This window comes from Protopterus annectens, chromosome 5.part0 (genome assembly GCF_019279795.1).
Source record: "Protopterus annectens isolate FY-2018-M chromosome 5.part0, PAN1.0, whole genome shotgun sequence".
NCBI lineage: Eukaryota > Metazoa > Chordata > Ceratodontiformes > Protopteridae > Protopterus > Protopterus annectens.
This window is the reverse complement of record NC_056735.1, coordinates 96,399,215-96,425,698: the sequence shown is the minus strand read 5'-3', so window position 1 is coordinate 96,425,698 and position 26,484 is coordinate 96,399,215. Positions and strand designations below refer to the sequence as shown.

Below are 26,484 nucleotides of genomic sequence, written 5' to 3'. Positions count from 1 at the left end.
CTCCTCAAAACCGAGGTGGAATCCTTCAAAGCCACCGGGCCTGTGGAAAATACGGCCCAGACCGCAAAATCCTTTATAAACGCATTCTATGAACCCCTTCAGGAATGCATGGATCATGCAATCCCAAATAAAACCAAGACCCAATCCTCCAAAGGCAGACGTCCTGTCTGGTGGTCCCCAGCCATAAACAAACTGTACAATAGAAGGAGGAAGCTACTACATGATAGAGCAAAATCCCAAAAAGGGAAGGCATCTCTGATTAGTATTAGCAAAAAACTACGGGCACTCATAAAATCGTCTAAGGCCAGCTTCGAGAGAAAAATTGCACAGGACACTAAGGATAATCACAAGGCTTTCTTTAGTTATGTTAGGAACCTGGGTGGGAATTCCCAGATATGCTCAGAATTAGTCCAAAATGACAATAAATACACAGAACCCACAGACATTGCCAACATCCTAGCTGACAGGTTCAGCGCAAACCCCCCCACCAAAAGGACAAATATCTATCCCAGCAGAGTGCTGCCCCCCTGAGATCACAGATGCACAGGTGAGAGCTGCCCTCTCCAAAGCAAAAAACACAGCATCAATGGGACCAGACGGTGTCCTGGGCTGCGTCCTACATGAACTCCAAGAAGAGCTAAACCCAAACATAAAACTACTGTTCAGTCTCAGCCTTACTAGAGGAAATGTACCCAAAGAGTGGTGTACAGCAACAGTGGTCCCTCTCCACAAAGGTGGTGCCTCAATGGATCCTGGAAACTATCGCCCCATAAGCCTGACTAGCTTGGTCTGCAAGGCTATGGAAAGGATCATCATGGACCTCATAAATAAAGATATTGGGGACCTACAGACACTGGATCCTACCCAGTTTGGCGCTGTTAAGGGCAGATCCTGCCTCTTAAACCTGGTCGATTTCTTTGAAACAGTCACCAAGGCCATTGACGAGGGGAAGGTGGTCCACACAGCCTACCTGGACCTCGCAAAAGCCTTCGATACAATACCCCACTCAGGCATTATAGATAAGCTCACCAGCTTAAATATAAACCCCTATGTCACTAGATGGGTTGCAAACTGGCTCAAGGACAGAACCCACATGGTTAGAATTGCTGGAGCCATGTCAGACTCCAAACCAGTTACAAGTGGCGTCCCACAAGGATCAGTCCTGGGACCTCTCTTGTTCGGTATATATTTCTTGGAGGTACAGGCCAACACGGAAGGACTCTGGCTGACCAAGTTCGCAGATGACTGCAAACTGGGAGCCATAATCGACTCTCCAGCCGACACAAGCATCCTCCAAAAGGGCCTCATAGAAACAGACAACTGGTGCCAGAGCCATGGCCTCAAGCTAAATGCCAAAAAGTGTATAGTCATCCCCTTTGGCAAAAACAAAGTGCCCACAAATTACCACATAGGTGGTAATCCATTAAGTACGGAAGAAGTAATTAGGGACCTGGGGACCCAAGTTTATAGCAATCTCTCATTTGACAACCACGTGGCCAAAGTGGTTTGAAAAACATTTTATATAGCCCACCTAATCATGAAGGGATTCACATCTAGATCAGGGGAGGTCATTGTGCCTCTTTACTCATCCCTCATCAGGCCCATAATTGAGTACAATGCCCCTTTTGGGATATACCTTACCAGACACCTGCAGCAACTGGAAAGACCCCAAAAGTACCTCACCAAGAGGATCAATGGGCTCAAACAGATGCCATATGCTGCCCGGTTAAAGAAACTCCAGCTCTACTCAGTGGCATACCGCCTGCTCAGAGATGATCTGTGCCGGATGTATAAAGCCATGTCCAGCCCTGAATTAATGGACATGCTGCACCTCAGAAAATCCAAATTCCATCAAGCTACGCACTCGAGATTCTTGAACCTCAGCACTGAAATAAATAGGACATGCTGGAGGGACAGATTCATAACCCAGAGGCTCCCTTCACTCTGGAATAAAATCCCAGCCCAATTTAGACAGAGTCCCTCGTTGATTCTCTTCAAGAGGAATCTTGATGAGTGGATGGGAGATCGTAGGTTTACCCCGGGTATCACTTTTGTGTCACTGTTAGACAGAGGCACAGTATACTAACCTCGATAAAGGGCATAGCAAAATTAATTTAAAATGGGTGGCAAAAGCCAAACACACTCTGGCTAGGCTTATAAATGCCCTAGGGCAGATAGCCTAGTATGAACCTATGAACCTATAAACCTATGAACCTATGAGAGTTCCAAGGTCCATCCACCTGACCGAGAGTCAAGGATGTTGGATCGCTTTGGGAAGTGAGTCTATGCTTCAGCGACCTCTTGTATGAGGGCACTGAACTACATGGCGCACGTTATTCGACTTCAGAGAGATCTGGTCAAGGAAGTCACAGAGTCGACCCCAGGTTCCATGTTGGCAGAGGGCAAGAAGATGTTCGATCCATGAATGGCCACCCTAAAATCTGTAGCCAACACATCCATGAGTTTGCTCTCCCATGCCACAGATGGAGCCCCAGGGGCGGCAGGGTCAGGCATTGCCATCCGGCATCATGCCTGGCTCTGCTAATGTCAGTTCTCAGAGCCCTTCAAGACATCTTTCACCAACGCCCCTTTTTATGGTTCTTCCCTCTTTGGGAAGACAGTCAGAGAAACTTTAGTCCAGAGCGAGAAGGACGGGAAGACAGTGTCTGCCATCGGGGTCTGCTTCTCCCCACCTCAAAGGTCCTTTTCCAGGACCCAGCAAGGCCAGAAGATGATGTGGTTCCGCAAGTTTCAGGCGTTTTCCCAAGATGCTCAGGACTCACGGTCCCCCAGAGGCAGAGGGGGATACGACAGACGCAGCCCTAGAGGCAGATGGGGTCTTAGGAATTTCGGGTCCCAAGAAACTTTCTCAGATAAACCCGGGCTGCAACCCTGAAGGGTTGCTCGGCTGTCCATCTCTGGAGGTAGTCGGGGGTCATTTGTCCTTTCACCCACCAGCATGGGAGTCCATCACTACAGATCAGTGGGTGTTGCGAGTCATAACCAGAGGATATTTCGTTCCTTTCAAGACTCTACCCCCTTCCAACAAAACCCTCCCGGACGTTCCACCCACGCAGCAGGAGGAAGCAGTAGTACACATAGACTCACTACTGAGAAAATGAGTCATCCAACCGGTCCCCCAATACTAGTCTGGATCTGGGGTTTATTCCAGGTTCTTTTTAGTGCCAAAAAAGACAGGGGACGTCAGACCAATATTGGATCTGTCTCAGTTGAACCTGTCAGTAACCAAGACAAAATTCCAGATGGTCATGATTCAATCTATTCTGTCTTATCTACAGGACAGTGACTGGATGTGCTCGATTGACCTCCAGGATGCGTACTATCACATTTATTTATTTTTATTTATTTAACATTTGTTAACCGGGAAAGTCTGACTTGGAACGAAGCCAATTTTCAGTGGAGGCCCGGGGAGAAAGGCTCCAGATGCATGTCTTTGTAATGTTTGAGGAAACCGGAGCACCCAGAGGAAACCCACACGAACGCAGGGAGGACATGCAGACTCCACACAGAAAGCACCCCAGCCAAGAATCGAATTAGAAAACCTCTTGCTGTGAGGCGACAACGCTACCGCTGCACCACTGCGCCGTCCCAAGATGCACAGGCGCTCCCGGAGGTTCCTTCTCTTCCGGCTGGGAGCCAATCATTACCAATTTTGAGCCCTCCCCTTCGGTCTCCCAACAGCCCCCTGGGTGTTTACCAAGGTAATAGCAGTGGTAGCGCCTCACCTTAAACTTCAGGGTGCTCAGGTCTTTCCGTACCTAGACGATTGGCTCCTTTCCGCCCCCTCGGAGCATCTACTATGTCAGGCCAGGGACTCCTTCAGTTAGCCAACTAGATGGACATCATGATCAACGTGAACAAATCTGCCCTCCAACCGGTCCAAGTTCTAGATTTCATTGGGGCACAGCTGGACACAATACAATCACAGGTGTTTGTCACTTCAGATAGGTTACGTAGCTAGAGGGTACATGCCTTACACATCCTTTAGAACCAGTTACCAACAGCCGAAGTGGTGTTAAGAGCTTTAGGTTCTATGATGACGATGATAAATCTTCTCCCCATGGCACGCCTTCACATGAGGGTAGTGTAGTGGACTGTAGCAGTACAGTGGTCACTATTAGACCTTCCCTTATCCTTCCCAGTGAGAATTTCAAAAGTGTGCTGGGACTCCCTTTGGTGGTGGATTCAGTCCCCGGATCTACTCAAGGCCATCCCTTTCAACCTCCTTCACCCCAAACCATGGTGACCATGGACGCCTCCCTACTTGAGAGGGGGGGGCATTGCTAGGGAAGGACAGTCCAATTCACATGGTCCCCTTCCGAGACCTATCTGCATATCAATGTTCTAGAGATGAGAGCAGTTCTTCTTGCGTTGCAGGCCCACCATGCTCATTTTCCTCTGGGAATGATTGCAATTCAGACAGACAACATGTCAGTGGTCTGGTATATCAACAAACGGGGGGAACCAGATCTTATCCCTTATGTCGAGAGGCCATGAGAGTGTGGGAATGGGCGACCTCCACCGGCCGTTTTCTGGTGGCAACACAAAACCCGGGACAGTCCAACATTTTAGTGGACAGGGTCAGCAGCTCTATCCTGATGCCTTACGAGTGGTCTCTGAAGTCTTCAGTAGAGGAACAGATCTTCCTAAAGTGGGGTCGTCCTTGCTGCGATCTCTTTGCATCTCCTAACGTGAAATGCAGCAAGTTTTTCACTCTGAACCCCCTTCAGAGGAAGTCCCCAGAGACCCTCTGATTCGTGCTTGGGCTTCTTTATGCTTATTCCCCTCTTCCCCTCATGTCAAAGTTTCTGCAGAAAGCCCGAAGGCTGGGGAGCACTGTGATCCTCATATCGTCATTCTGGCATCGTCAGATTTGGTTCCCCTTACTCGGGTCTCACCTAGTTGTTCCACCATGGATCTTGACCAATCCCGGATCTGTTTTCACATCCCTCGGGGATTCCTCACCCAGATCTGGACAGTCTGAAGCTAACTGCTTGGCTGCTCTGGTTCCCATGATTCATAAGACTTCCAGTCTATCTTCTCCTGTTAAATCCATTCTGGTGGCGGCTCATAAATCGTCCACCAGGAAAGTTTATCATAGTAAATGGAAACATTTTTCTATTTGGGCCACGGAGAGGTCTTTGGACCCTTTCTCTACACCACTTTCAGTGGTCTTAGATTTCCTAGCTAGCATTTTTCATCAGGGTGCTAGTTCCTCTACAGTGAAAGTTCAACTAGCCGCCATTTCTAATTTTCATGTTGGGGTAGACGTCTTCGTTGGCTTCTGCTAAATTTTGTAAAACTTTCCTCAAAGGAGCCTTTCTTCTCAGACCCCCGGTTTAGGACCCCGTCCCTCCGTGGGACCTCACTTTGTTGTTGCAGGCATTAGGTTCTCCTTCCTTTGAGCCTGTGGCATCTGTGGATCTGCAATTTTTGACCTGCAAAACTGCGTTCTTGGTTGCCATCATGTCTGCTAGAAGGGTGTCAGAGCTTCAAGCTCTTTCTAGCAAAACCCCTTACATGATCTTTCACAAAGATAGAGTATCGCTACGCACTAACCCGTCCTTCCTTCCCAAGGAAGCTTCGGAAGTCAATATAAATCAGATTATTAATTTACCAGCATTTTTTCCGAACTACCAAATCAAAGGGGAATACAAATTACATTTACTGGACATATGTAGGCAGTTTAGGTTTTATCTGCACAGGACTAAACCTTTCCGCAAGTCTGATCAGCTTTTTGTGTCCTATGCCAAGCCCTTCTTTGGTAAACCTGTCTTACCCAGAATTAATGGACATGCTGCACCTCAGAAAATCCAAATCCCATCGAGCTATGGGCTCGAGAGACTTGAACCTCAGCACTGAAATAAATAGGACATGCTGGAGGGACAGATTCATAACCCAGAGGCTCCCTTCACTCTGGAATAAAATCCCAGTCCAGGTTAGGCAGAGTCCCTCATTGACTCTCTTCAAGAGGAATCTTGATGAGTGGATGGGAGATTGTAGGTTTACCCCGGGTATCACTTCTGTGTCACTGTTAGACAGAGGCACAGTATACTAACCTCGAAAAAGGGCATAGCAAAATTAATTTAAAATGGGTGGCAAAAGCCAAACACACTCTGGCTGGGCTTATAAATGCCCTAGGGCAGATAGCCTAGTATGAACCTATGAACCTGTAAAAGTGACTGTTGCTCGCTGGATCTCACAATGCATTGGCCGGGCTTATTCAGATAGAGGTTTGTCTCTTCCAGAAAAAGTGAAGCCTCATTTGACCCAATCTGTGGCTACATCAGCAGCCTTTTGGTCTAGGGTCTCTTTGGATGATATTTGTTCAGCTGCTACGTGGGCCTCATCTCATACCTTTATCTCTCATTATAAGCTGGATTTGGTTTCTAGGAGTAGACCATCCTTTGGCTCTGTGGTGCTCCGGAATATCCTTCCATGTGGGCCTCCCACGAGTTAGGTAGCTGGGGATTCTGTCCCACAGGTTGAAGACCAAATGAAGTAAACTACTTCAGATAAAGAAGTTGTGTACTCACCATAACATTCCATCTGAGTAGTTCTACTTCATTTGTCTTCAGCCGTTCCCCCCTCCTTCCCCCCTAACCTTATATGTTGGGATTTGACATGTCCTTTGTACCGGACAATTTTTGTCGGGATCTTTGGTTCTGTCAGGGCTAAAGTTCTTTTGTGATCTTGGTGTTGGAAGATAAGGTGTTGTTAGGTCAGGTATCTGTTGTATGTTAGGCAGCAAACTCGATCTGAAGGGAGACAAGGGCATTATGGATAAGGGAAGAGCATGGAGCTCAGAACCGTAACTGGAAAATGTGGCAGTGTCAGATCCGAGGATCCCACAGGCTGAAGGCAAATGAAGTAGAACTACTCAGATGGAATGTTATGGTGAGTACATAACTTCTTTTTTCTGTACAACATTTTGTAACACAACATCGCACTTTACAAACACTTCTGGTGCTGCTGACTACATAGCATTGCAGATGAAAAGAGATTTTGCTGAGATGGTGTGTGTGTTGGAGGGGGGCAGCAGAAGATGAGGTCCCATCAGTTATCCACTTTGGAATGTGTACTCATGGAATAGCACATATAGTGAGTATGTAAATGTCCTCCAAGTAGTAATTTGAATATTCATGTATGTTAATATTTTAGTGAAAATAAATTGTATACAGTCAACAATGCATGTTGGAGAGGTGTCTTATGGTTTGTTTTATTGTACTTTCCACAGTCTTATGTGAACACATTTTAACTGTTTTCTGTGCTCCTAATAAAAAGTGATTATCTGGTCTGCCTTAAAGCATCTTTTGTGAACCTTTATTATTTTATTCTTAAATACTTTTGACTGACCCATTGTTTCACTATACATAGATGCGCTTGTTTCATAACCAGCTTGCTTATATAAAAAATAAATAAACAATAATGAAACTACCATAAGGTACCACCACTTTTGAAGCAGCGGATGGTCGTAGCTGATTTGACTGCTGTTTTTTTTCTGTATGGAATTAAACACAATATTCAATGTCTTTGGTTTTAGACTAGGGTGTCTGTCACTCGCTTGGAAGCATTCCTTTGTGAAGGGGAACTCAATCCTGATAGCGTTGAAACAGAATACAGAGGTGGTAAGTGCAACAACTTTTTGTATTGACTTCTTTCATTTGTGCTGTGCTCAGTCCAAATTTGCCAGAATTAAGCATGTTATGCTAAATGTAGCTCTCTGCCTGACATTAATTGCAGTTTACTGAAAGTTTTTTTGTCTTAAATTTTTACATAAGCTCCAATTTGTGTTATCTAATTCAAATTTACTCATTATAATGTCTACTGAGAATACAGAATTTCCTTTCACACAGTTAAACCAATAAATTAGATTTATTATCTTTTAATTCTCTCTTTTAAAAGAAATTTGTACTATTAAAGCAGCCTGTTGAATAAGCTAAAGCGAGGATTCAAATAGTGTTACTCCTCACAGAAATATGTTCTCCATTTTGGTTCTCAGCTGGGGTGCCTTCTGTGCAGATTCTGCGCATCCTGCCTGTGTTTGCATGAGTTTCCTCTGGTTTCCCACATTTAAAAGATACATAGTAAGGTAGGTCAGGGACTCCACATTGCCTGTAGACTAGAGTTTGTGCATGTGTGCAACCTACTTCCGTTTCTCTCTTTTGCCTTAAACTCGTTGGATGGTGGTGGCTGTCCACGGAGTCGCTGTAGGAGTCTGACATGATAGTGAGAATGCAATCCTTAAATAGGGAAAGCCATAATATTCCAGTGTTTTAATTAATATTTACATTTCTTCAATAATTTTGTTATACTTTGTGTAACATAGTCTACATTATTAGAAATGTACATTCCTAAGTATTTAACAGTATCTTTAATCTGTCCAAGATTACAATCGGTAATTAAGGATTAATTCATTTGTTTCAGTTCTTAATAATATTTATATATTAATATTGTAAAATGCTATTTTAGAAGTATTCACAAATAGTTCAATAGAATTAATTATAACTTTATAGGAATTGCTTGTATCCCCAGCTGTGAGTAAAATGTCATCTGCAAACAACTGGATCTTGGACCGATAGCGTCCAGTTATTTAAATCTATTTTCTCATTTTGTCTGCTATAATTGGCAAAGAATTCAGTTTCAAAAGCAAACCATAAAAGACAAAGTGGACAACCCTTTTTTGTCTCTTTATTTATATGTACTACTTGAGGTAAAAAGTTTTTTTATTTTGCATGTAGGTTTTACATGATTAATATTTTTTATCAGAAATTCATATAATTCCCATGCTTTAAACATATATGCCTAGTTGCCAAAGTCAGATTCATTTTGCAAATCTAAACTTAATACTGCTTAGATGTGGTCACACAAGCATAATCTGTAACAGTTTTAATTCTTATTATATTGTCTTGCATTTGGTGATAAATTGGTCTTCATGCATTATACAATCCACATTATTTTATTTTTGTAATTATTACTGAAATCGGTATTGGCATCAACCTCCTTTTGAAACTTTGTATATGAGGTCGAGGTGTCACATCAGCAGTGACCATCGCCTAGAGGCAATTATTGAAATCAATATTTTATAAATGATATTTAGTAAAGGTACAAGTCCATATGAGGAGCAAACATGGGGCTCTTTACCTTGCTTAAAATCAGAGATATTATGGAGTAACTATGATAGTGAAATTGTATTGTTACTTTCAGTTAACAAAAAGTCTTTTTAATACATAAGTTATTTCATAAGAAAATAACTTACAAAGACCAAGTATTATTTTAATCGGACTGTGTTTCAGTGTACATCCACACTTGGAGATTTGCCTGTTTTATTTCTTAATCTGTTCTTTAATTTCATTTATACTTACAACCTTTGTTGTAATCCTGCTTTGTTCTAACTTTAACTTAACATTTATATTCCACAAGTTCTCCATCAAATCCCAGATCATTACTTTGATCTAATTCCCATCTGGGTTAATACCCATTTCTTGAAATCTTGTCCTGTTAAAAGGCAAAAGCATGAATGCCTGGATAACAGTTGTGTGTGTACTTACTTGACGTCTGCTCCCCGGAATAAACTCAGTCTTTATTTCCACGACTACCCTACTCAGGGTGAACATTGTTTGCACCATTTCTGGAGCAGTTTGACAGACTAAACTATTGAGCCATTAAGCAAAAACATCATGAAACACACTAGCATCTGGTGTAGGCTAACACTGGTGTTTACACTACTGGAATGCTGATAATAATTTACATATTTAAATATGCTAATGAATTCCGTACATATGTAAATGTATTAAGGAGATAATATCCTGGGCTCCTTACACTAGTTTCCCTGATTTCTCATGCTTTAATGCCTATATTATGTTTTCATTAATGTTTTATGCATTTCATGAATTTGCATTTTATTTTTATAAGTAACAAAGTTTATAAACTGTTTACATCTCTAATCTATTTTATAAAATAAAGAATACATAAATATTCTCTTACCTTACTACTTTTGTCCTTTCTTTTCCCTTTTGTTATTATTACGACTACTACTATTATTATAATTATTATTATAATGTTTCCTAATGAAATATTTTGCTTTAAGGAAAATATTATCCCCCCTTTTCTCTTTTCACTTTGGGGGTACAGTACTAGAAAATCAGATGTTTTCCAAGTGTTCTTGTCAGCTTGCCTCTTCAAGCTCATTCCACTCCAGTCCATTAAATCTGATGAGTCCAAAGTGGTGTTGTTGTTCTTTTAAATAAGATCTTGCTTTTTTCAGTGCATCAGATATTTCTCCATGTAGCAAAATGTTTTATCTTTTCCTAAAAAGAGGATGCACCCTAGTGCCATTCTTCTTCAGCTTTTGTTTTAATTATAATTTTGCTGGAATAGACATTGTCAAATCTGATTTTGTTTCCCCCCAACCTTGGTGGAAAGTTTTACCAGGCAGATTTTTAAAACCAAGTCTTTGTCAATACTTGAACTGAATTTAGCTCTGATGGATCTTGGAGGTGCTCCTTTCTTATTGGGTGGTTTGTGATGGAGCTTGGAGGTGCTCCTTTCTCATTGGGTGGTTTGTGATGGAGCTTGGAGGTGCTCCTTTCTTATTGGGTGGTTTGAACAGTGCCCTGTGTGCTCTCTCTCTCTCTCTCTCTGTTCCATTCTGCAGAGTTTCTGGCAGATTAAGAATTGTAGGAAACCATGCTGTGAGAAAGTATATCATGTCTTCAAAATTTTCTGGCATGCCATATACACTTATTTTTCTTCTTTATCTAAAAAAGTTATTTTGTCTCGGTAGAAATTCAAGCATTCTTCCCTTCTTCCCTCAGTCTTCCATCTAGATCATTTAAAAACACTTCATTACTTTTATTTTGTATGTGTTGCTGTTTAATCATTTTTGTAATAAGTTGGTTTGACTGTTGGAGTCCATTTTAACAGAATCCATTTTAATATCCATTTTGCATGAAGTTTCTTGAAGATTTGCCAGTAAAGTTTGTGATTCCTTTTCCGTAGTGCTCTCTTGTGATGATACCTTTGAGTGACTCATTATTCACGTATTTCAAAGCTAAGAAAGTAATGAATCTGACAAGAACACCCTGTTTTCTTGGTTTATGACGATCTGGAGATGCCTTTAAACTTCTTTTGAGTTATTATGTACCAAAAAAAAAAAACAATAAGGTCTTTATTTATGATAAAATTTTGTCAGTACTACTTCTGTTTCTCCAGAGGTTTTCTTCAGAGCTGTTAACAATCTGCCATCTTGGTCATGCCCCCACAAATGTCACTCCTGTTTATTTGTTGTGTGATGAGATACTCACCCACTGGTGAGTCAGAGTACTTTTTAGTGAAGTCGTGTAATGAGACAGGGTTTAACAATGCAGCATATGTCTTTGCTGTCACTAGGCAGAATTTAGCATTAATTGCAAGGCACTTTTGTCTCCCTTCTAGTAATGCACCTGTTCCATTTTAATAATGGGTGATGTGTCTTATATCAGGCAAAGTAAGTTTAGCATTTCAGGAAGTAGGCATTTGGCAGGTAAACGGGGGGGGGGGGGCATAATCCAGTTACAAAAAAATAGTACTGAAAACCTGAGCTGCATAAAAAAGAACATCCGTATGATAGTGCCAGGCATCTGCTTGTGTGGTAATTGAAATGCAGTGGAGAAGGTAGAACGATGTTTGGTAAAACATTTGGAGGTATGAAGCTGGGAAAAAGAAGTGGAAGTGAAGACTTTATTATCTATCCTAAAATGATTTGTGTTAAGCAGGTGCCCACTGACCAACTAAACTGTCCTTGCATATAGTCTTTGCCCTTCTAGTCCAGATTGTACATTTGTCTGATTAACAAATAAATGTAATGCTTTCTAAGATTCTGAAAGTGCATGTTTGTAGCATTACTGGTTTTGTCTTCATCATTTCTGTCTCGGGATGCCATTGCTGTATTGTTAAGATGCTGCATAATGTAGTAAAGTAATAAAAATGTTGTACCTGACTTAGAAGTTGACCCCCACCCCTGCAAAAAATGAGAAATGGAATTGGAAGTACTTTTTCATGGATCTGAAAAAAGATAATGGTTGCATTCTTGAGGAAAGAAAAATCCTGCAGATTTGGAGCTCAAAATATAAATATTTGCCAAAGGTATACACTGTGTTTGCTAAGTTAAGTACAAACTCACAATTTAGCAATTTGTTCAGGTTTTGCCCAGAAATTTCAAGTTTTTATGATGTTGTCCAATGACCTTAATTAGTATATAGCTGTGAGTGTGATTTCACAAGTCTCTTTTTAAGAGTGAGAAAATGTGTGGTTTATGTTGTCATATTTATGAGATTCCATCACAGTTATTTGAAGCCATCAATGAATATAAGTTGATATTCTCCAGGAAATTTCATTCATTCACTTTTTTTGCTTGCTTATCCAGTTCAGAGCTGTAGCTAGAGCCAACTGGCACCCTAGGTAATGCCCTGATTGGCACCCCTTTAAGTTCCTAACAGCATGTACCCAGGGCAGTCATCAATTTCTCTAGTACTGTGGTAAGCATTTGAATCTAGGTCATCTATGTCACAGGTAGGGCTTTATCCTTCTTTACCACAGAGCTCCTAAAATATAATTGAAAAAATCAGCCTGGATCTGAAAGCTACCAACCATCACATTAACATGTCTTTGGCTTCTTAGCGAGTGATTGCTGTGAAATTTCGATGTAGTGGAAGAAACAAGAAATGAAAGTATAATAAGAAATTGCAGAATGGATTAATTACATTAATTTAATAGTAAGATCAATGCTAAATGGAAATGCTGGAGACCAGTGTGATACTGCTAGAGTGTCATGTGAACAGTATGAAAAGTACCCCCCCCCACCAAAAAAATGCTTTGTATCCATTGGTTATCAACGACAGTATCCATACCCTTACTGGGAACAAACTCTGTGATAAGTCTGGTAGTCCAGAGCTGAATCTGCATGTAACCCATGTCAAGATATGATGGTTCGCTTAGTAGTAAGGATGGGGTGCAGGAGATCTCCCGGCATCTGCATCAAGTCCACGCTCAGCAAATTATGGATCAGTTAATCGTACTGTAATAATGGGCTACACATCATTTATTGCACAATTCATCATCATTATCAACATCATCAGCATCCTCATCACCACCATTAAGCCCCCTTTTCCCATTTTTACATGAGGAAAGGAAGCCATTTTGCTTTCCTAATCTTCTTTCAACTCAATTTTTTTTTGCTACCTCTTGGAGAGCATCACAAACTTCTGTCCATAGTTCTCCAGGTGCTCTCTCAACCAAGTCGTGTCCCTTTAATCGATTCTTCACCTCTTCTACATCTTCTCTTGTAATATTGTTCAGCTTGTGTATGACTGGACTGCATACTTTCCTTCTTCTTCTTTTGGCTGATCCCGTTAGGGGTCGCCCCAGTGGATCAACTGTTTCCATTTCTTCCTGTCCTCTGCATCTTGCTCTGTCACACCATCCACCTGCATGTCCTCTCTCACCACATCCATAAACCTTATCTTCGGCCTTCCTCTTTTCCTGTTACCTGGCAGCTTCATCCTTAGCATCTTTTTCCCAATATACTCAGCATCCCTCCTCAGCACATGTCCAAACCAACGTAATCTTGCCTCTCTGGCTTTGTCTCCAAACCTTCCAACCTGGGCTGATCCTCTAATATACTTAGTCCTAATCCTGTCTATCCATGTCACACCTAGTGCAAATCTTAACATCTTTAACTCTGCCACATCAAGCTCTGACTCCTGCCTTTTTGTCAGTGCCACTGTCTCCAACCTATATAACATAGCTGGTCTCACTACCCTGTTGTTGACCTTCCCTTTCACTCTTACTGGTACTCGTCTGTCACAGATCACTCCTGACACTCTCCTCCACCCACTCCATCCTGCCTGTAGTCACTTCTTCACCTCTCTTCCACACTCACCATTACTCTGAACTGTTGATCCTAAGTATTTAAACTCATCCACCTTCACCACCTCTACTCACTGCATCCTCACCATTCCTCTATCCTCCCTTTCATTTACACACACATATTCTGTATTAGTCCTGCTGACCTTCATTCCTCTTCTCTCTAGAAAATATCTCCACCTCTCCAGGGTCTCCTCTACCTGTTCCCTACTCTCACTACAGATCACAATGTCATCTGCAAACATCACAGTCCACAGGGACACCTGTCTGATCTCGTCTGTCAACCTGTCCATCACCATTGCAAATAAGAAAGGGTTCAGAGCTGATCCTTGATGTAATCCCACCTCCACCTTAAAGGCATCCGTCACTCCCACTGCAGACCTCACCGATGTCACACTACCCTCGTACATATCCTGTACCACTCTTACATACTTCTCTGTCACTCCTAAACTTTCTCATACAATACCACAACTCCTCTCTAGGCACCCTGTCATATGTTTTCTCTAAGTCCACAAAGACACAATGCAATTCCTTCTGACCTTCTCTGCACTTCTCCATCAACACTCTCAGAGCAAACATTGCATCTGTAGTGCTCTTTCCTGGCATGAAACCATACTGCTGATCACTAATCATCACCTCCCTTAACCTAGCTTCCACTACTCTTTCCCATAACTTCATGCTGTGACTGATCAGTGTAATCCCTCTGTAGATACTACAGCTCTGCACATCACCCTTATTCTTAAAAATCGGTACCAAAACACTTTTTCTCCATTCCTCAGGCATCCTCTCACTTTCCAAGATTTCATTAAACAATGTGGTTAAAAACTCCACTGCCATTTCACCTAAACACCTCCATGTTTCCACAGCTATGTCATCTGGTCCAACAGCCTTTCCATTCTTCATCCTCTTCATAGCTATCCTTACTTCCTCCTTGCTAATCCACTGCACTTCATTATTCACTGTCCGCACATCATCCAACCTTCTCTCCCTCTCATTCTCTTCATTCATCAAACCCTCAAAGTACTCTTTCCATCTGCTCAACACACTCTCCTCGCTTGTGAGTACGTTTCCCTCATTATCCTTTATCACCTTTACCTGCTGCACATCTTTGCTAGCTCGGTCCCTCTGTCTAGCCATTTGGTACAGGTCCTTGTCTCCCTCCTTAGTGTCCAACCTTTCATACAACTCTTCATATGCCTTATCCTTAGCCTTCGCCACCTCTCTCTTTGCCATGCACCTCATCTCCTTATATTCTTGTCTACTTTCTTCATCTCTCTGACAATCCCACTTTTTCTTCGTCAGTCTCTTATTTATTTATTTATTCCAGTTTGATGACCGGGAGGTCCACTGTGCTCGGGAGCCCATTTTCAGTGGAGGCCAGGGAGAAAAGCTCCAGCAATACATAGTTACATGAATAATTACTAAGAAACTTTGCATTACTGACAAATAAACTGGTAGCATTCATAAAGAAACAAACAATTACAATTTTGTTTAGGTGTAAAAGACAGGCAAATGGCCTTGAGGCTAGATATTACAGTTATTTGTACATAATACAAGTGAGCAAAGTTAGCGAGGTGAGAGGTTAGCCAGGAGTAAAAGTGGGGGAGACTTTGAGAGGTATAGGGTGAAAAGTACAGTTGCATTTCCTGTTTGAGTAAAGGTGAGAATGAAGAAGAGTTTTATAGGTTCATAGGTAGGTACTGGGCTATCTGCCCGAAGGCATATATTAGCCCAGCCACGTTGTGCGGTATTCACCACGCCTTTGGTTAGTTCCCTAGGCCCTTGATCTAGCTGCTAGTAACCTTGGCCCCTATCTAGTAGACTCTTGGTATGATCCCTGGTGTGAACTTTCTGTTACCCATCCACTCGTCAAGGATCCTCTTGAAGAGTGATAGTGAGGGGCTGTGTCTTATGTAGATCGGGGCCTTGTTCCATAGCAAGGGAAGTCTTTGCAAAGGGAATCTATCCCTCCAGCATGTTCTATTCATTGTTGTGCTGAGGTTTATATCCCTAGAGCGTGTAGCTCGAGTAGATTTGGTTTTGCTAAGATGGAGCATGTTCAACAGTTCTGGGTTGGACATGGCTCTGTATGTTAGACAGAGATCGCCTCTGAGAAGGTGGTATGCAACAGAGAAAAGCCTTAGTTTTTTCAATCGTGCTGCATAGGGCAACTGTTGGTTAGGTACCTCTGTGGTCTCTCCAGCTGCTGGAGATGCCTAGCCAGGTACATTCCAATTGGTGCATTGTACTCAGTAATGGGTCTGATGAAAGAAGAGTAGAGGGGCACCATTACATCCTTAGATCTTGATGCAAACCCTTTCATGATCAGATGGGTCACATAGCAGGATTTTCTAACCACCTTGGCAACATGGTTATCAAAGAAAAGCTGACTATCTACTTGGGTCCCTAGATCCCTTATTACTACTTCAGATTTCAGGGGGTTACCTCCTATGTAGTAGTTCGTGGGTACTCTGTTTTTTCCAAAGGGGATTACTACACATTTTTTAGCATTTAGCTTGAGACCATGGCTTTGACACCATGCATCAGTCTCATTAAGGCCCTTCTGGAGGATCTCCATGTCAGCCGGAGACTCTATTATAGCACCCAGTTTGCAGTCGTCCCCAAACTTGGTCAGCCACAGCCCTTCAGTGCTTGCCTGTACTTCTGAGAAGTATATGCCAAACAGGAGGGGCCCCAGGACAGAGCCCTGAGGCACACCACTCGTTATTGGTCTAGATTCGGACATAGATCCCACTACTCTTACTTTGTGGGATCTGTCTGAGAGCCAGTTTGCGATCCATCTTGTGACGTAAGGGTTTATGCCCAGGTTGGTGAATTTATCAATAATACCCGAATGGGGAATGGTATAAAATGCTTTAGCAAGGTCAAGGTAAGCCGTGAGTACCTCCTTTCCCTTATCTATAGCCTGAGTAACTGTCTCAAAGAAGTCCACCGAAGCTGAACTGTGTGGGGTTAAGTGTTTGGAGGTTCCCAATTTCTCCATTTATGAGTTCCATAATGATTCGCTCCATTGCCTTACAGATCAGACTGGTCAGGCTTATTGGTCGGTAGTTCCCAGGGTCGGTTGTGGGCCCACCCTTGTGCAGCAGAACCACCATTGCTGTGCGCCATTCTATGGGCACATATCCTGTCGAGAGGCTGAGACTGAACAGGGTATTCAGATGCGGGGTTAATTCATTTTGGAGTTCATGTATGACATAGCCCGGGACACCATCTGGTCCCATGGAGGCAGTGTTTTTAGCTTTAGGTAGAGCCTTATTAACCAGTGTATCAGTAATAATTGGAGTTACACAATCCCCTGGAATAGTAATAGGCCCTGTAGGTGGTGGTGGGGGGGGGGGGGGGGGAATTTGCACTGAACCTGTCAGCCAAAATGTTGGCAATGTCAGTGGTGTCAGTGTATTTTGTTCCATTTTGTACTAGCTCAGAACAGACCTGAGCATTGCCATTTAGGTTTTTGACGTAGCCATAGAAGGCCTTATGGTTATCCTTGGCAACTTTCTTTTCGAAAATGGCTTTAGTTGACTTGATGAGGGCCCTCAATTTCTTACTAATGCTGATCAGGGATGATTTTTCTACTTGAGATTTGTCCTTTTTTTGTATAAGTCTCCTCCTTTTATTGTATAGTTTGCTTATGGCCGGGGTCCACCAGACTAGTTTCTTCTTGCTTGAGAAAGGAGTCGTGGTTTATTTGGGATAGCATGATCCATGCAATCCTGAAGATACATATAGAGTGCCTTGGTGTAGGATTCTGCATCCTGGATATCATTATCCTTCTGCAAGGGAACAGTGAAGCTTTCCACTTCTGACGCAAGTAGTTTGAAGTTTGCTTTGGAAAGGGTTTTTACAATGGTTTCTTTGACTGGGGGAGGTGGAGGGGTGAGGACATCCAGGGTTATCAGTTTGTGGTCTAATCTGACCAGAGAGGGAGTGATAACGTGTGTGGTACAATGGGCGCCCATATTTGTGATGACTAAATCCAATATGTTGTCCCCTCTAGTGGGAGAACATACCAGTTGTTCAAGTGCATTTGAATTTATAAATTCTATGAACCGCTGGGCATAGGAGTTAGAACTTTGGTCGTTTGCCCAGTCTATACCAGGGTAGTTGAAATCACCCAAAATTATGGTGTTGGGTAGGACCTTTATATTTTCCAATGCCTCAAGGAATGCTGAGTGAGCATCTTGGGACATGGTGGGCGATCTATAACAGGCTACGACTTGAAATGTGGTTTTGCCTGCTGACAGTTTTCGAGGTTATCGCAGGTCCTAAGAGTGGAGGGAAGAGCATTCCATTTTTTGGCTAAGGTGAAGGAAAGCAGAAGTTGACCAGCTGGGCGCTTGGGTTTGTGGATGGTGATTAGGTTTTGGTGGGTAGATCTAAGTGTTCTATGGGGAGTATATGGTTGGAGGATACGGGAAAGTGCAGGGCACTTGGTAGGTTGGAACAGTAGTCTATAGACGGTCGTGATTTGGAGAAAGTCAAGTTGGTTATGGAGTTCAAGCCAGTTTAATGAGTGAAGGGAGGAACAGTGATGAGATAAATATTTGGCTTTGGTGGCAAATCTGGAGATTTTATTGTAACATGTTTCTAGTTTGGAGGATAGTGAGGAGGATAAATTAGTAAGCAGAGGGGTGCCATACAGTAGAGAGGGAAGGAGATAAGTAGTGGTGAGAGTTAGTCTGGTAGCAGGAGAGAGGAAGTGGTTGTTTCTATAAAGTAGGCCGAGTTTTATGTGGGTTTACTTTATGTTTAGCTGGACGTGAGTATTACATTTTAAGTGTTCATCAAGGGTTACACCAAGAAGTTTGGCAGAGGGAACGACCTCTAAAATGGAGTTGTTATGGCTGGTTATTTGGAATGAGTTTTTATCAATAGGGGAGGACTTAGAAGGAGAGAATAGAAGGATTTTAGTTTTGTTAGCATTTAATGAGAGGGGATTTTGGAGCAGCAAGTTTTCAGTAGTTGAAAAGGCTGTTTGTGTCAGTAGTTGGAGATCTGTTAAGTTGGAGGTGCAGCAGATCAGAGTAGAATCGTCAGCATATTGAACAATTTTAGTATTGGGTATGGCCTTGTAAAAGTCATTAATAAAGATGTTGAATGGAACTGGGCCAAGTATGGATCCTTGGGGTACTCCAGTGGGGGTAGGATGGAAGGTGGAGGTGCCCTGGCCCATGACGGAAGGTGGAGGTGCCCTGGCCCCATTTGACAGCCTGGGACCTGTCGGAAAGATAACTGGAGAACCAGGAGAGAGTTTTGTGGGAGAGATTGAGATCAGACAGATGATTAAGAAGGTGGGTGTGGGAGATAGTATCAAAAGCTTTAGATAATCCAGCAGAACTGAGGATACTAAATAACCAGAGTCACGGGCTAAATAGACAGAGTGTAAGAAGGAGAGAAGGGCGGTGTTGGTACTATGTCTTTCGCTGTATACTCTCCTGTACTTCTTCATTCCACCACCAGGTCTCCTTGTCCTCCTTCCTCTGTCCAGATGTCACACCAAGCACCTTTCTAGCCATCTCTCTTCCTAGCTCTGCTGTAGTTACCCAGCTATTCGGTAACTCTTCACTGCCACCCAGTACCTGTCTTAATGCTTCCCTAAACTCCACCTCACAATTACCCTTTTTCAATTTCCACCATTTGATCCTTGGTGCTGCCCTCACACTCATCCTCCTCTTCTTGATCACCAATGTCATCCTACAAACCACCATCCTATGCTGCCTAACTACACTTTCCCCTGCCGCCACTTTACAGTCTCCAATCTCCTTCAGACTGGCCCTTCTACATAAGATATAATCCACCAGTGTGCATCTTCCTCCACTCTTGTGAGTCACCCTATGCTCCTCCTTCTTGTTAAAATACGTATTCATCACAGCCATATCCATCCTTTTCGCAAAATCCATTACCATCTGACCTTCTGCATTCCTTTGTTTAACACCATACCTACCCATCACTTCCTCATCCCCTCTGTTCCCTTCACCAACATGCCCATTGAAATCTGCTCCAATCACCAGTCTCTCACCCTTAAGTACAGTCATCATCACTTCATCCAACTCGCTCCAAAGTTTTTCTTTCTCATCCATCGCACGCCCAACTTGCGGAGCATATGCACTAACAACATTCATCATTACACCATCATTTTCCAGCTTCATAAACATCACTCTATCCGACACTCTTTTCACCTCCAAAACACTCTTAGCATACTGTTCCTTCAGGATAACCCCTACGCCATTTCTCCTCCCATCCACACCTTGATAAAACAATTTGAGCCTGCCTCCGATACACCTAGCCTTGCTCCCCTTCCATCTGGTCTGTTGTACACACAATATACCAACCTTCCTTTGGTCCATTATATCAGCTAGCTCTCTCCCTATACCAGTCATACTGCCAACATTCAAAGTTCCGACCCTCACTATCACAGTCCTAGTCTTTACCTGCCTTCAGGCATGCCTTTCCCCTCTTCTCCTCCTTTGGCCATCTGTAGCCCAATTTCCACCAGCACCCTGTTGGCTAGTAATACTGGTGGCGGTCGTTGTTAACCCGGGCCTTGACAGATCCATGTATGATTTGGCAAAATTTTATGCCGGATGCCCTTCCTGACGCAACCCTCCCCATTTATCCGGGCTTGGGACCAGCACAAAGACATGCACTGGCTTGTGCATACTTTCCTAATTTTCTTTAATTTATTTTAAATTTTGCAGAAAGAAGCTAGTGATGTGAGCCACAGTCAGCTCCTTGTCTTGTTTTTGTGGACTGTGTATAGTACTTCCATGTCTGACCACAAAGTGTGTAGTCCATCAGATTCCGATATTGACCATATGGTACCATCCATGTGAACACTGCTGTCTCTTAGGCTATTGACAGATGGTGTTTGCTATGAGTAGCAAATTACCAAGTAAAGTTCTGTCCGTCTGTGTCCTGATGTCGTACTCCAAGGTTAAACCTGCTCATTATTGCAGTTGTACACAGATGTGCATCTCAGCTAGGAGCGAACACTCGAGAGCATTGAAAACAATTTCGAACAAGCCACAAAACCCAAATGCAACCTCTCCCCCCAGAAAAAGTGTTTTTTTATGGGGAGCAAGCTGCTCTGAACCCTTTGAGAATTATATGTACCAACTCCGAAATCGCTGTCCAGTGTGGAAAGGACAAATTGCCACACCTTAGTGTAGAGCCGTCTCACAATAAAAGCTGCTGGCAGTCAGAAAAACAAATGGAAACAGTGTTTGTTGTTATGAGCAATGTCTAATAACTAATTCACTTATTCAGACATATATAAATAGACATAACATAGATTCATAGGTAGGTACTAGGCTATTGGCCCAAGGGCATACGTAAGCCTAGCCAACAAGGTTCCCTGGCTTACGCCACCCAAAAAAGTTATTTTCCTGTGCCACTGTTGAGCAGAGACACTGAAGTGCTCCCCGGAGTGCATTTCCTATTTTCCATCCACTCATCAAGATTTTTCTTAGAGTGCTAATGGATAACTTTGCTTGACATAGATGGGTAGCCAGTTCCAGAGTATGGGAAATCTCGGGGATAGGAATCTATCCCTCCAGCATGTCCTGTTTTTTGTGGTGACAAGATTTAGGTCCCTAGAGCGTGTAGCCCAGAGGTATTGGGATTTCTTTAGGTGTAGCATATCCAACAGCTCTGGGTTTGACATAGCTTTATATGTTAGGCAGAGATCACCTTGGAGTAAAGCTGGAGTTTTTTGAGACGGTCAGTGTAGGGCATTAGTTTGAGGCCAGTAATCCTCTTTTTGAGGTACTTCTGTGGCCTTTCCAGCTGCTGCAGATGTCTTGTGAGGTACATTCCAAAAGGGGCATTGTACTGCAATGAGTGCCAGGTAGAGGGGAACAATGACCTCTTTTTTCCTGGATGAGAACCCTTTTATAATGAGGTGTGCCACGTAGAAGGACTTCCTGACTACTGTGGCGATGTGACTATCAAAGAAGATACTACTGTCCACCTGGGTCCCAAGGTCTCTTATCACGCATTCGGTGTTAAGTAGATTGCTGCCTATGTGGTAGTTCATGGGTACAGAGTTTTTACCAAAGGGGATGACACTGCACTTTTTGGTGTTGAGCTTGAGGCCGTGGCTCTGACACCAGGCATCTGTCTCAGCAAGGCCCTTCTGTAGGATGTCCACATCATTTGGAGACTCGACTATGGCTCCTAGTTTGCAGTCATCTGCGAACTTCGTTAGCCAGAGGCCTTCTGTGTTAGCCTGTACTTCAGAGAAGTAGATACTAAACAGGAGAGGTCCCAGGACTGAACCCTGTGGTACTCCAAATGTCACTGGTTTGAGGTCAGATTTGGAGTCTGCAACTTTTACACTGTGGGTTCTGTCAGTGTGCCAGTTGGCAACCCATCTTGTGACGTAGGGATTTATACCTAGTTTAGTTAGTTTAGCTATAATTCCAGAATGGGGGATGGTGTTGAAAGCCTTGGTGATGGTAAGATAGGCTGTGTGAACCACCTTACCCTCATCTACGGCTTTGGTGACTGCCTCAAAGAAGTCAATCAGGTTCAGAAGGCATGGCCTGCCTTTCACAAACCCAAACTGGGTGGAATCCAGAGTTTGGAAGTTACCAATGTCTTTGTTTATGAGTTCCACAATGATACGTTCCATGGCTTTTCAGACCAGGCTCGTCAGGCTAATAGGGCGATAGTTCCCAGGATCAGTGGTGGCTCCCCCTTTGTGGAGTGGGATAACTGTTGCTGTGCGCTATTCAGTGGGCACAAAGCCTGATGCGAGGCTATTATTGAACTTTGTGCTTAGGTGGGGAGCCAGTTCGTGTAAAACGCAGCCTGGGATGTTGTCCAGTCCCATGGATGCTGTGTTTTTGGCTTTAGAGAGTGCAGCTTTTACCTGCGTAGTTGTGATTACAGGGACTCTGCATTCTTCCTGTATAGATAATGGCCCTTTAGGGGGTGGGGGGGGTGGGTAAAGTTAGCACTGAAACTATCTGCCAGGATGTTGGCAATATCAGTTGGTTCTGTAATTTTCATGCCATTGTGCTGTAACTCAGAGCAGATCTGGGTGTTGCCATCGAGATTCTTGACATAGCTATAGAATGCTTTGTGGTTGCCCTTAGAATTAGTGGCGATTTTGTTTTCATAGCTAGCTTTGGAGGATCTTATAAGGGATCTCAGCTTCTTACTGAGGCTGACCAGGCAGCTCCTCCACTCATGGGATTTTACTCTCTTTTGCAACAGTTTCTTCCTTCTGTTGTACAGTTTGTTTATGGCAGGGGACCACCAGATTGGCTTCCTTTTTTGGAGGATAGCGTTTTGGTTCTGTTTGGGATAGCATGATCCATGCACTCGTGTAAGTGCTTATAGAGTGCATTTGTGTAGGATTCAGCAGTTGTAATTGTATTGTCCATCTGCATGGGTGTCATGAAGTCCACCACTTCTGTCTTAAGAAGCATGAAGTTGGTTTTGGAGAAATTTTTTACCGTGGTTTCCTTAATGGGAGGTGGGGGCGTATTTGATGTTTCATAACAAATGTATTTTATGTTTTATATGTTAGTGGAAAGGAATGTGTGCTGTATGAGTTTTTAAGTAATAAGGGGACAAGTCTTTCATTTCATTAAGGAAAGTATTTATGGGAAGGCATGTCCCTGTAAACTATAATAAACGGCATTTGAAATTTTGGCGCCAAATAAAGGATATATAAATACAAGTCTTTGAAATTTTAAATTGTTTGTTTCTGAAGAAGTCCCACATTTAGGTGAGACGAAAAACGTGTTTTATTGTAACGTTTAAAAATAAACCAGCTTTTTCTGAAGTTCGGCTATTGGCAATCTTTCAGTAGTTTGGTGTTTATTGTGGATTGTTTATACATGAGAAATTTGCTACATTGCCTCAGGATGCCCATGTCCACCAGGCTGGCCACGGAGATAGCAGGAAAGTGGCCATCCATGGTTTCAGGATTTTTACTCTGGGCTTAATCAGGGAGAAGAATGTGGTGATTTAACTGGACTGGGATGGCAACACATGGACGAAGGATGGGTGCTATACTCAGTGTGAACTGCAGCTGTCCAACAAGGCGATGCTGCTCTGTTAACAACTCAGATTCTCCCAGACCAGCAGGAGGACTGAGGAAGGATGCAGAGATAGTTATTGTAAGGGACTTTGTAACTTGAAAGTGTTTGTGTCTATACAGAGCACTGCTAACCTTGTATGGAGAGTAGCACTGTGCAAGTACTGGGCTTGTACAGAACCAGAAAAACAAGTTTTATAGTAGCAAGGCCTAAAATCCAATCAGGAAAACATACTTTCAACAAGCAGACCCGATTCAGATAGGTTTGCTACAGCACATTCCTGCCATAAGAGTGCAGTCAGAAAACCCTCTTAGTGTTAAAATGCTGGTTTTAAAACTCAAGTGTGGGGAAACCACACAGTCTAGAAACTACAGTCCCATAAAACTATTAGACATAATGTAATTATGCACTACAGAAGATACAATGTAATTATGTACTACAGCAGATACAGTGTAATTAAGTACTACAGCGATACAGTGTAATTATGTACTACAGCAGATACAATGTAATTAAGTACTACAACAGATGCAATGTAATTAAGTACTACAGCGATACAGTGTAATTATGTACTACAGCAGATACAATGTAATTAAGTACTACAACAGATGCAATGTAAATCTGCTGTAATTAGGTACTACAGCAGATACAATGTAATTATGTACTACAGCAGATACAATGTAAATCTGCTGTAATTAAGTACTACAGCAGATACAATGTAATTATGTACTATAGCAGATACAGTGTAATTAAGTACTACAGCAGATACAATGTAATTAAGTACTACAGCAGGTACAGTGTAATTAAGTACTACAGCAGATAATTATGTACTACAGCAGATACAATGTAATTAAGTACTACAGCAGATACACTGTAATTATGTACTACAGCAGATACAATGTAATTATGTACTACAGCAGATATAGTGTAATTTTGTACTACAGCAGATACAATGTAATTAAGTACTACAGGAGATACAATGTAATTAAGTACTGCAGCAGATACAGTGTAATTAAGTACTACAGCAGATACAATATAATTAAGTACTACAGCAGGTACAGTGTAATTAAGTACTACAGCAGATACAATGTAATTAAGTACTACAGCAGATACAGTGTAATTATGTACTACAGCAGATACAATATAATTAAGTACTACAGCAGATACAGTGTAATTAAGTACTACAGCAGATACATTGTAATTCATTACTACAGCAGATACAATATAATTAAGTACTGCAGCAGATACAGTGTAATTAAGTACTACAGCAGATACAATATAATTAAGTACTACAGCAGATACAATGTAATTAAGTACTACAGCAGATAAAGTGTAATTATGTACTACAGCAGATACAATGTAATTAAGTACTACAGCAGATACAGTGTAATTAAGTACTACAGCAGATACAGTGTAATTAAGTACTACAGCAGATACAGTGTAATTAGGTACTACAACAGATACAGTGTAATTAAGTACTACAGCAGATACAATGTAATTAAGTACTACAGCAGATACAATGTAATTAAGTACTACAGCAGATAAAGTATAATTATGTACTACAGCAGATACAGTGTAATTAAGTACTACAGCAGATACAGTGTAATTAAGTACTACAATCAGATACAGTGTAATTAAGTACTACAGCAAATACAGTGTAATTATGTACTACAGCAGATACAGTGTAATTATGTACTACAGCAGATACAATGTAATTATGTACTGCAGCAGATACAATGTAATTAAGTACTACAGCAGATAAAGTGCAATTATGTATGACAGCAGATACAGTGTAATTAAGTACTACAGCAGATACAGTGTAATTAAGTACTACAGCAGATACAGTGTAATTATGTACTACAGCAGATACAATGTAATTAAGTACTACAGCAGATACAGTGTAATTATGTACGACAGCAGATACAGTGTAATTATGTACTACAGCAGATACAATGTAATTAAGTACTACAGCAGATACAGTGTAATTAAGTACTACAGCAGATACAGTGTAATTAAGTACTACAGCAGATACAATGTAATTAAGTACTACAGCAGATAAAGTGTAATTATGTACGACAGCAGATAGTGTAATTATGTACTACATAAGTACTACAGCAGATAAAGTGTAATTATGTACGACAGCAGATACAGTGTAATTATGTACTACAGCAGATACAATGTAATTATGTACTACAGCAGATAAAGTGTAATTATGTACTACAGCAGATATAATGTAATTAAGTACTACAGCAGATACAGTGTAATTATGTACTACAGCATATACAGTGTAATTATGTACTAATTACTGCAGCAGATACAGTATAATTAAGTACTACAGCAGGTACAGTGTAATTAAGTACTACAGCAGATACAGTGTAATTAAGTACTACAGCAGATACATTGTAATTAAGTACTACAGCAGATACAATGTAATTAAATACTAAAGCAACAGCAGAAGCTGTTCCACTTTGAAACTCTGCTAAAGTGC

At 42.1% G+C, this 26,484-nt stretch overlaps 1 protein-coding gene across 1 annotated transcript in view; it reads left to right on the top strand.

Moving 5' to 3' along the window:
- Positions 1-26,484, top strand: part of LOC122802503 (multidrug resistance-associated protein 1-like) — a 1,262,326-nt gene that overhangs the window by 588,277 nt on the left and 647,565 nt on the right. Inside the window, exon 10 of the mRNA XM_044072155.1 lies at positions 7,565-7,649. Within this exon, the coding sequence (XP_043928090.1) occupies positions 7,565-7,649 (85 nt within the window). The remainder of the gene's footprint in view (positions 1-7,564; positions 7,650-26,484) is intronic.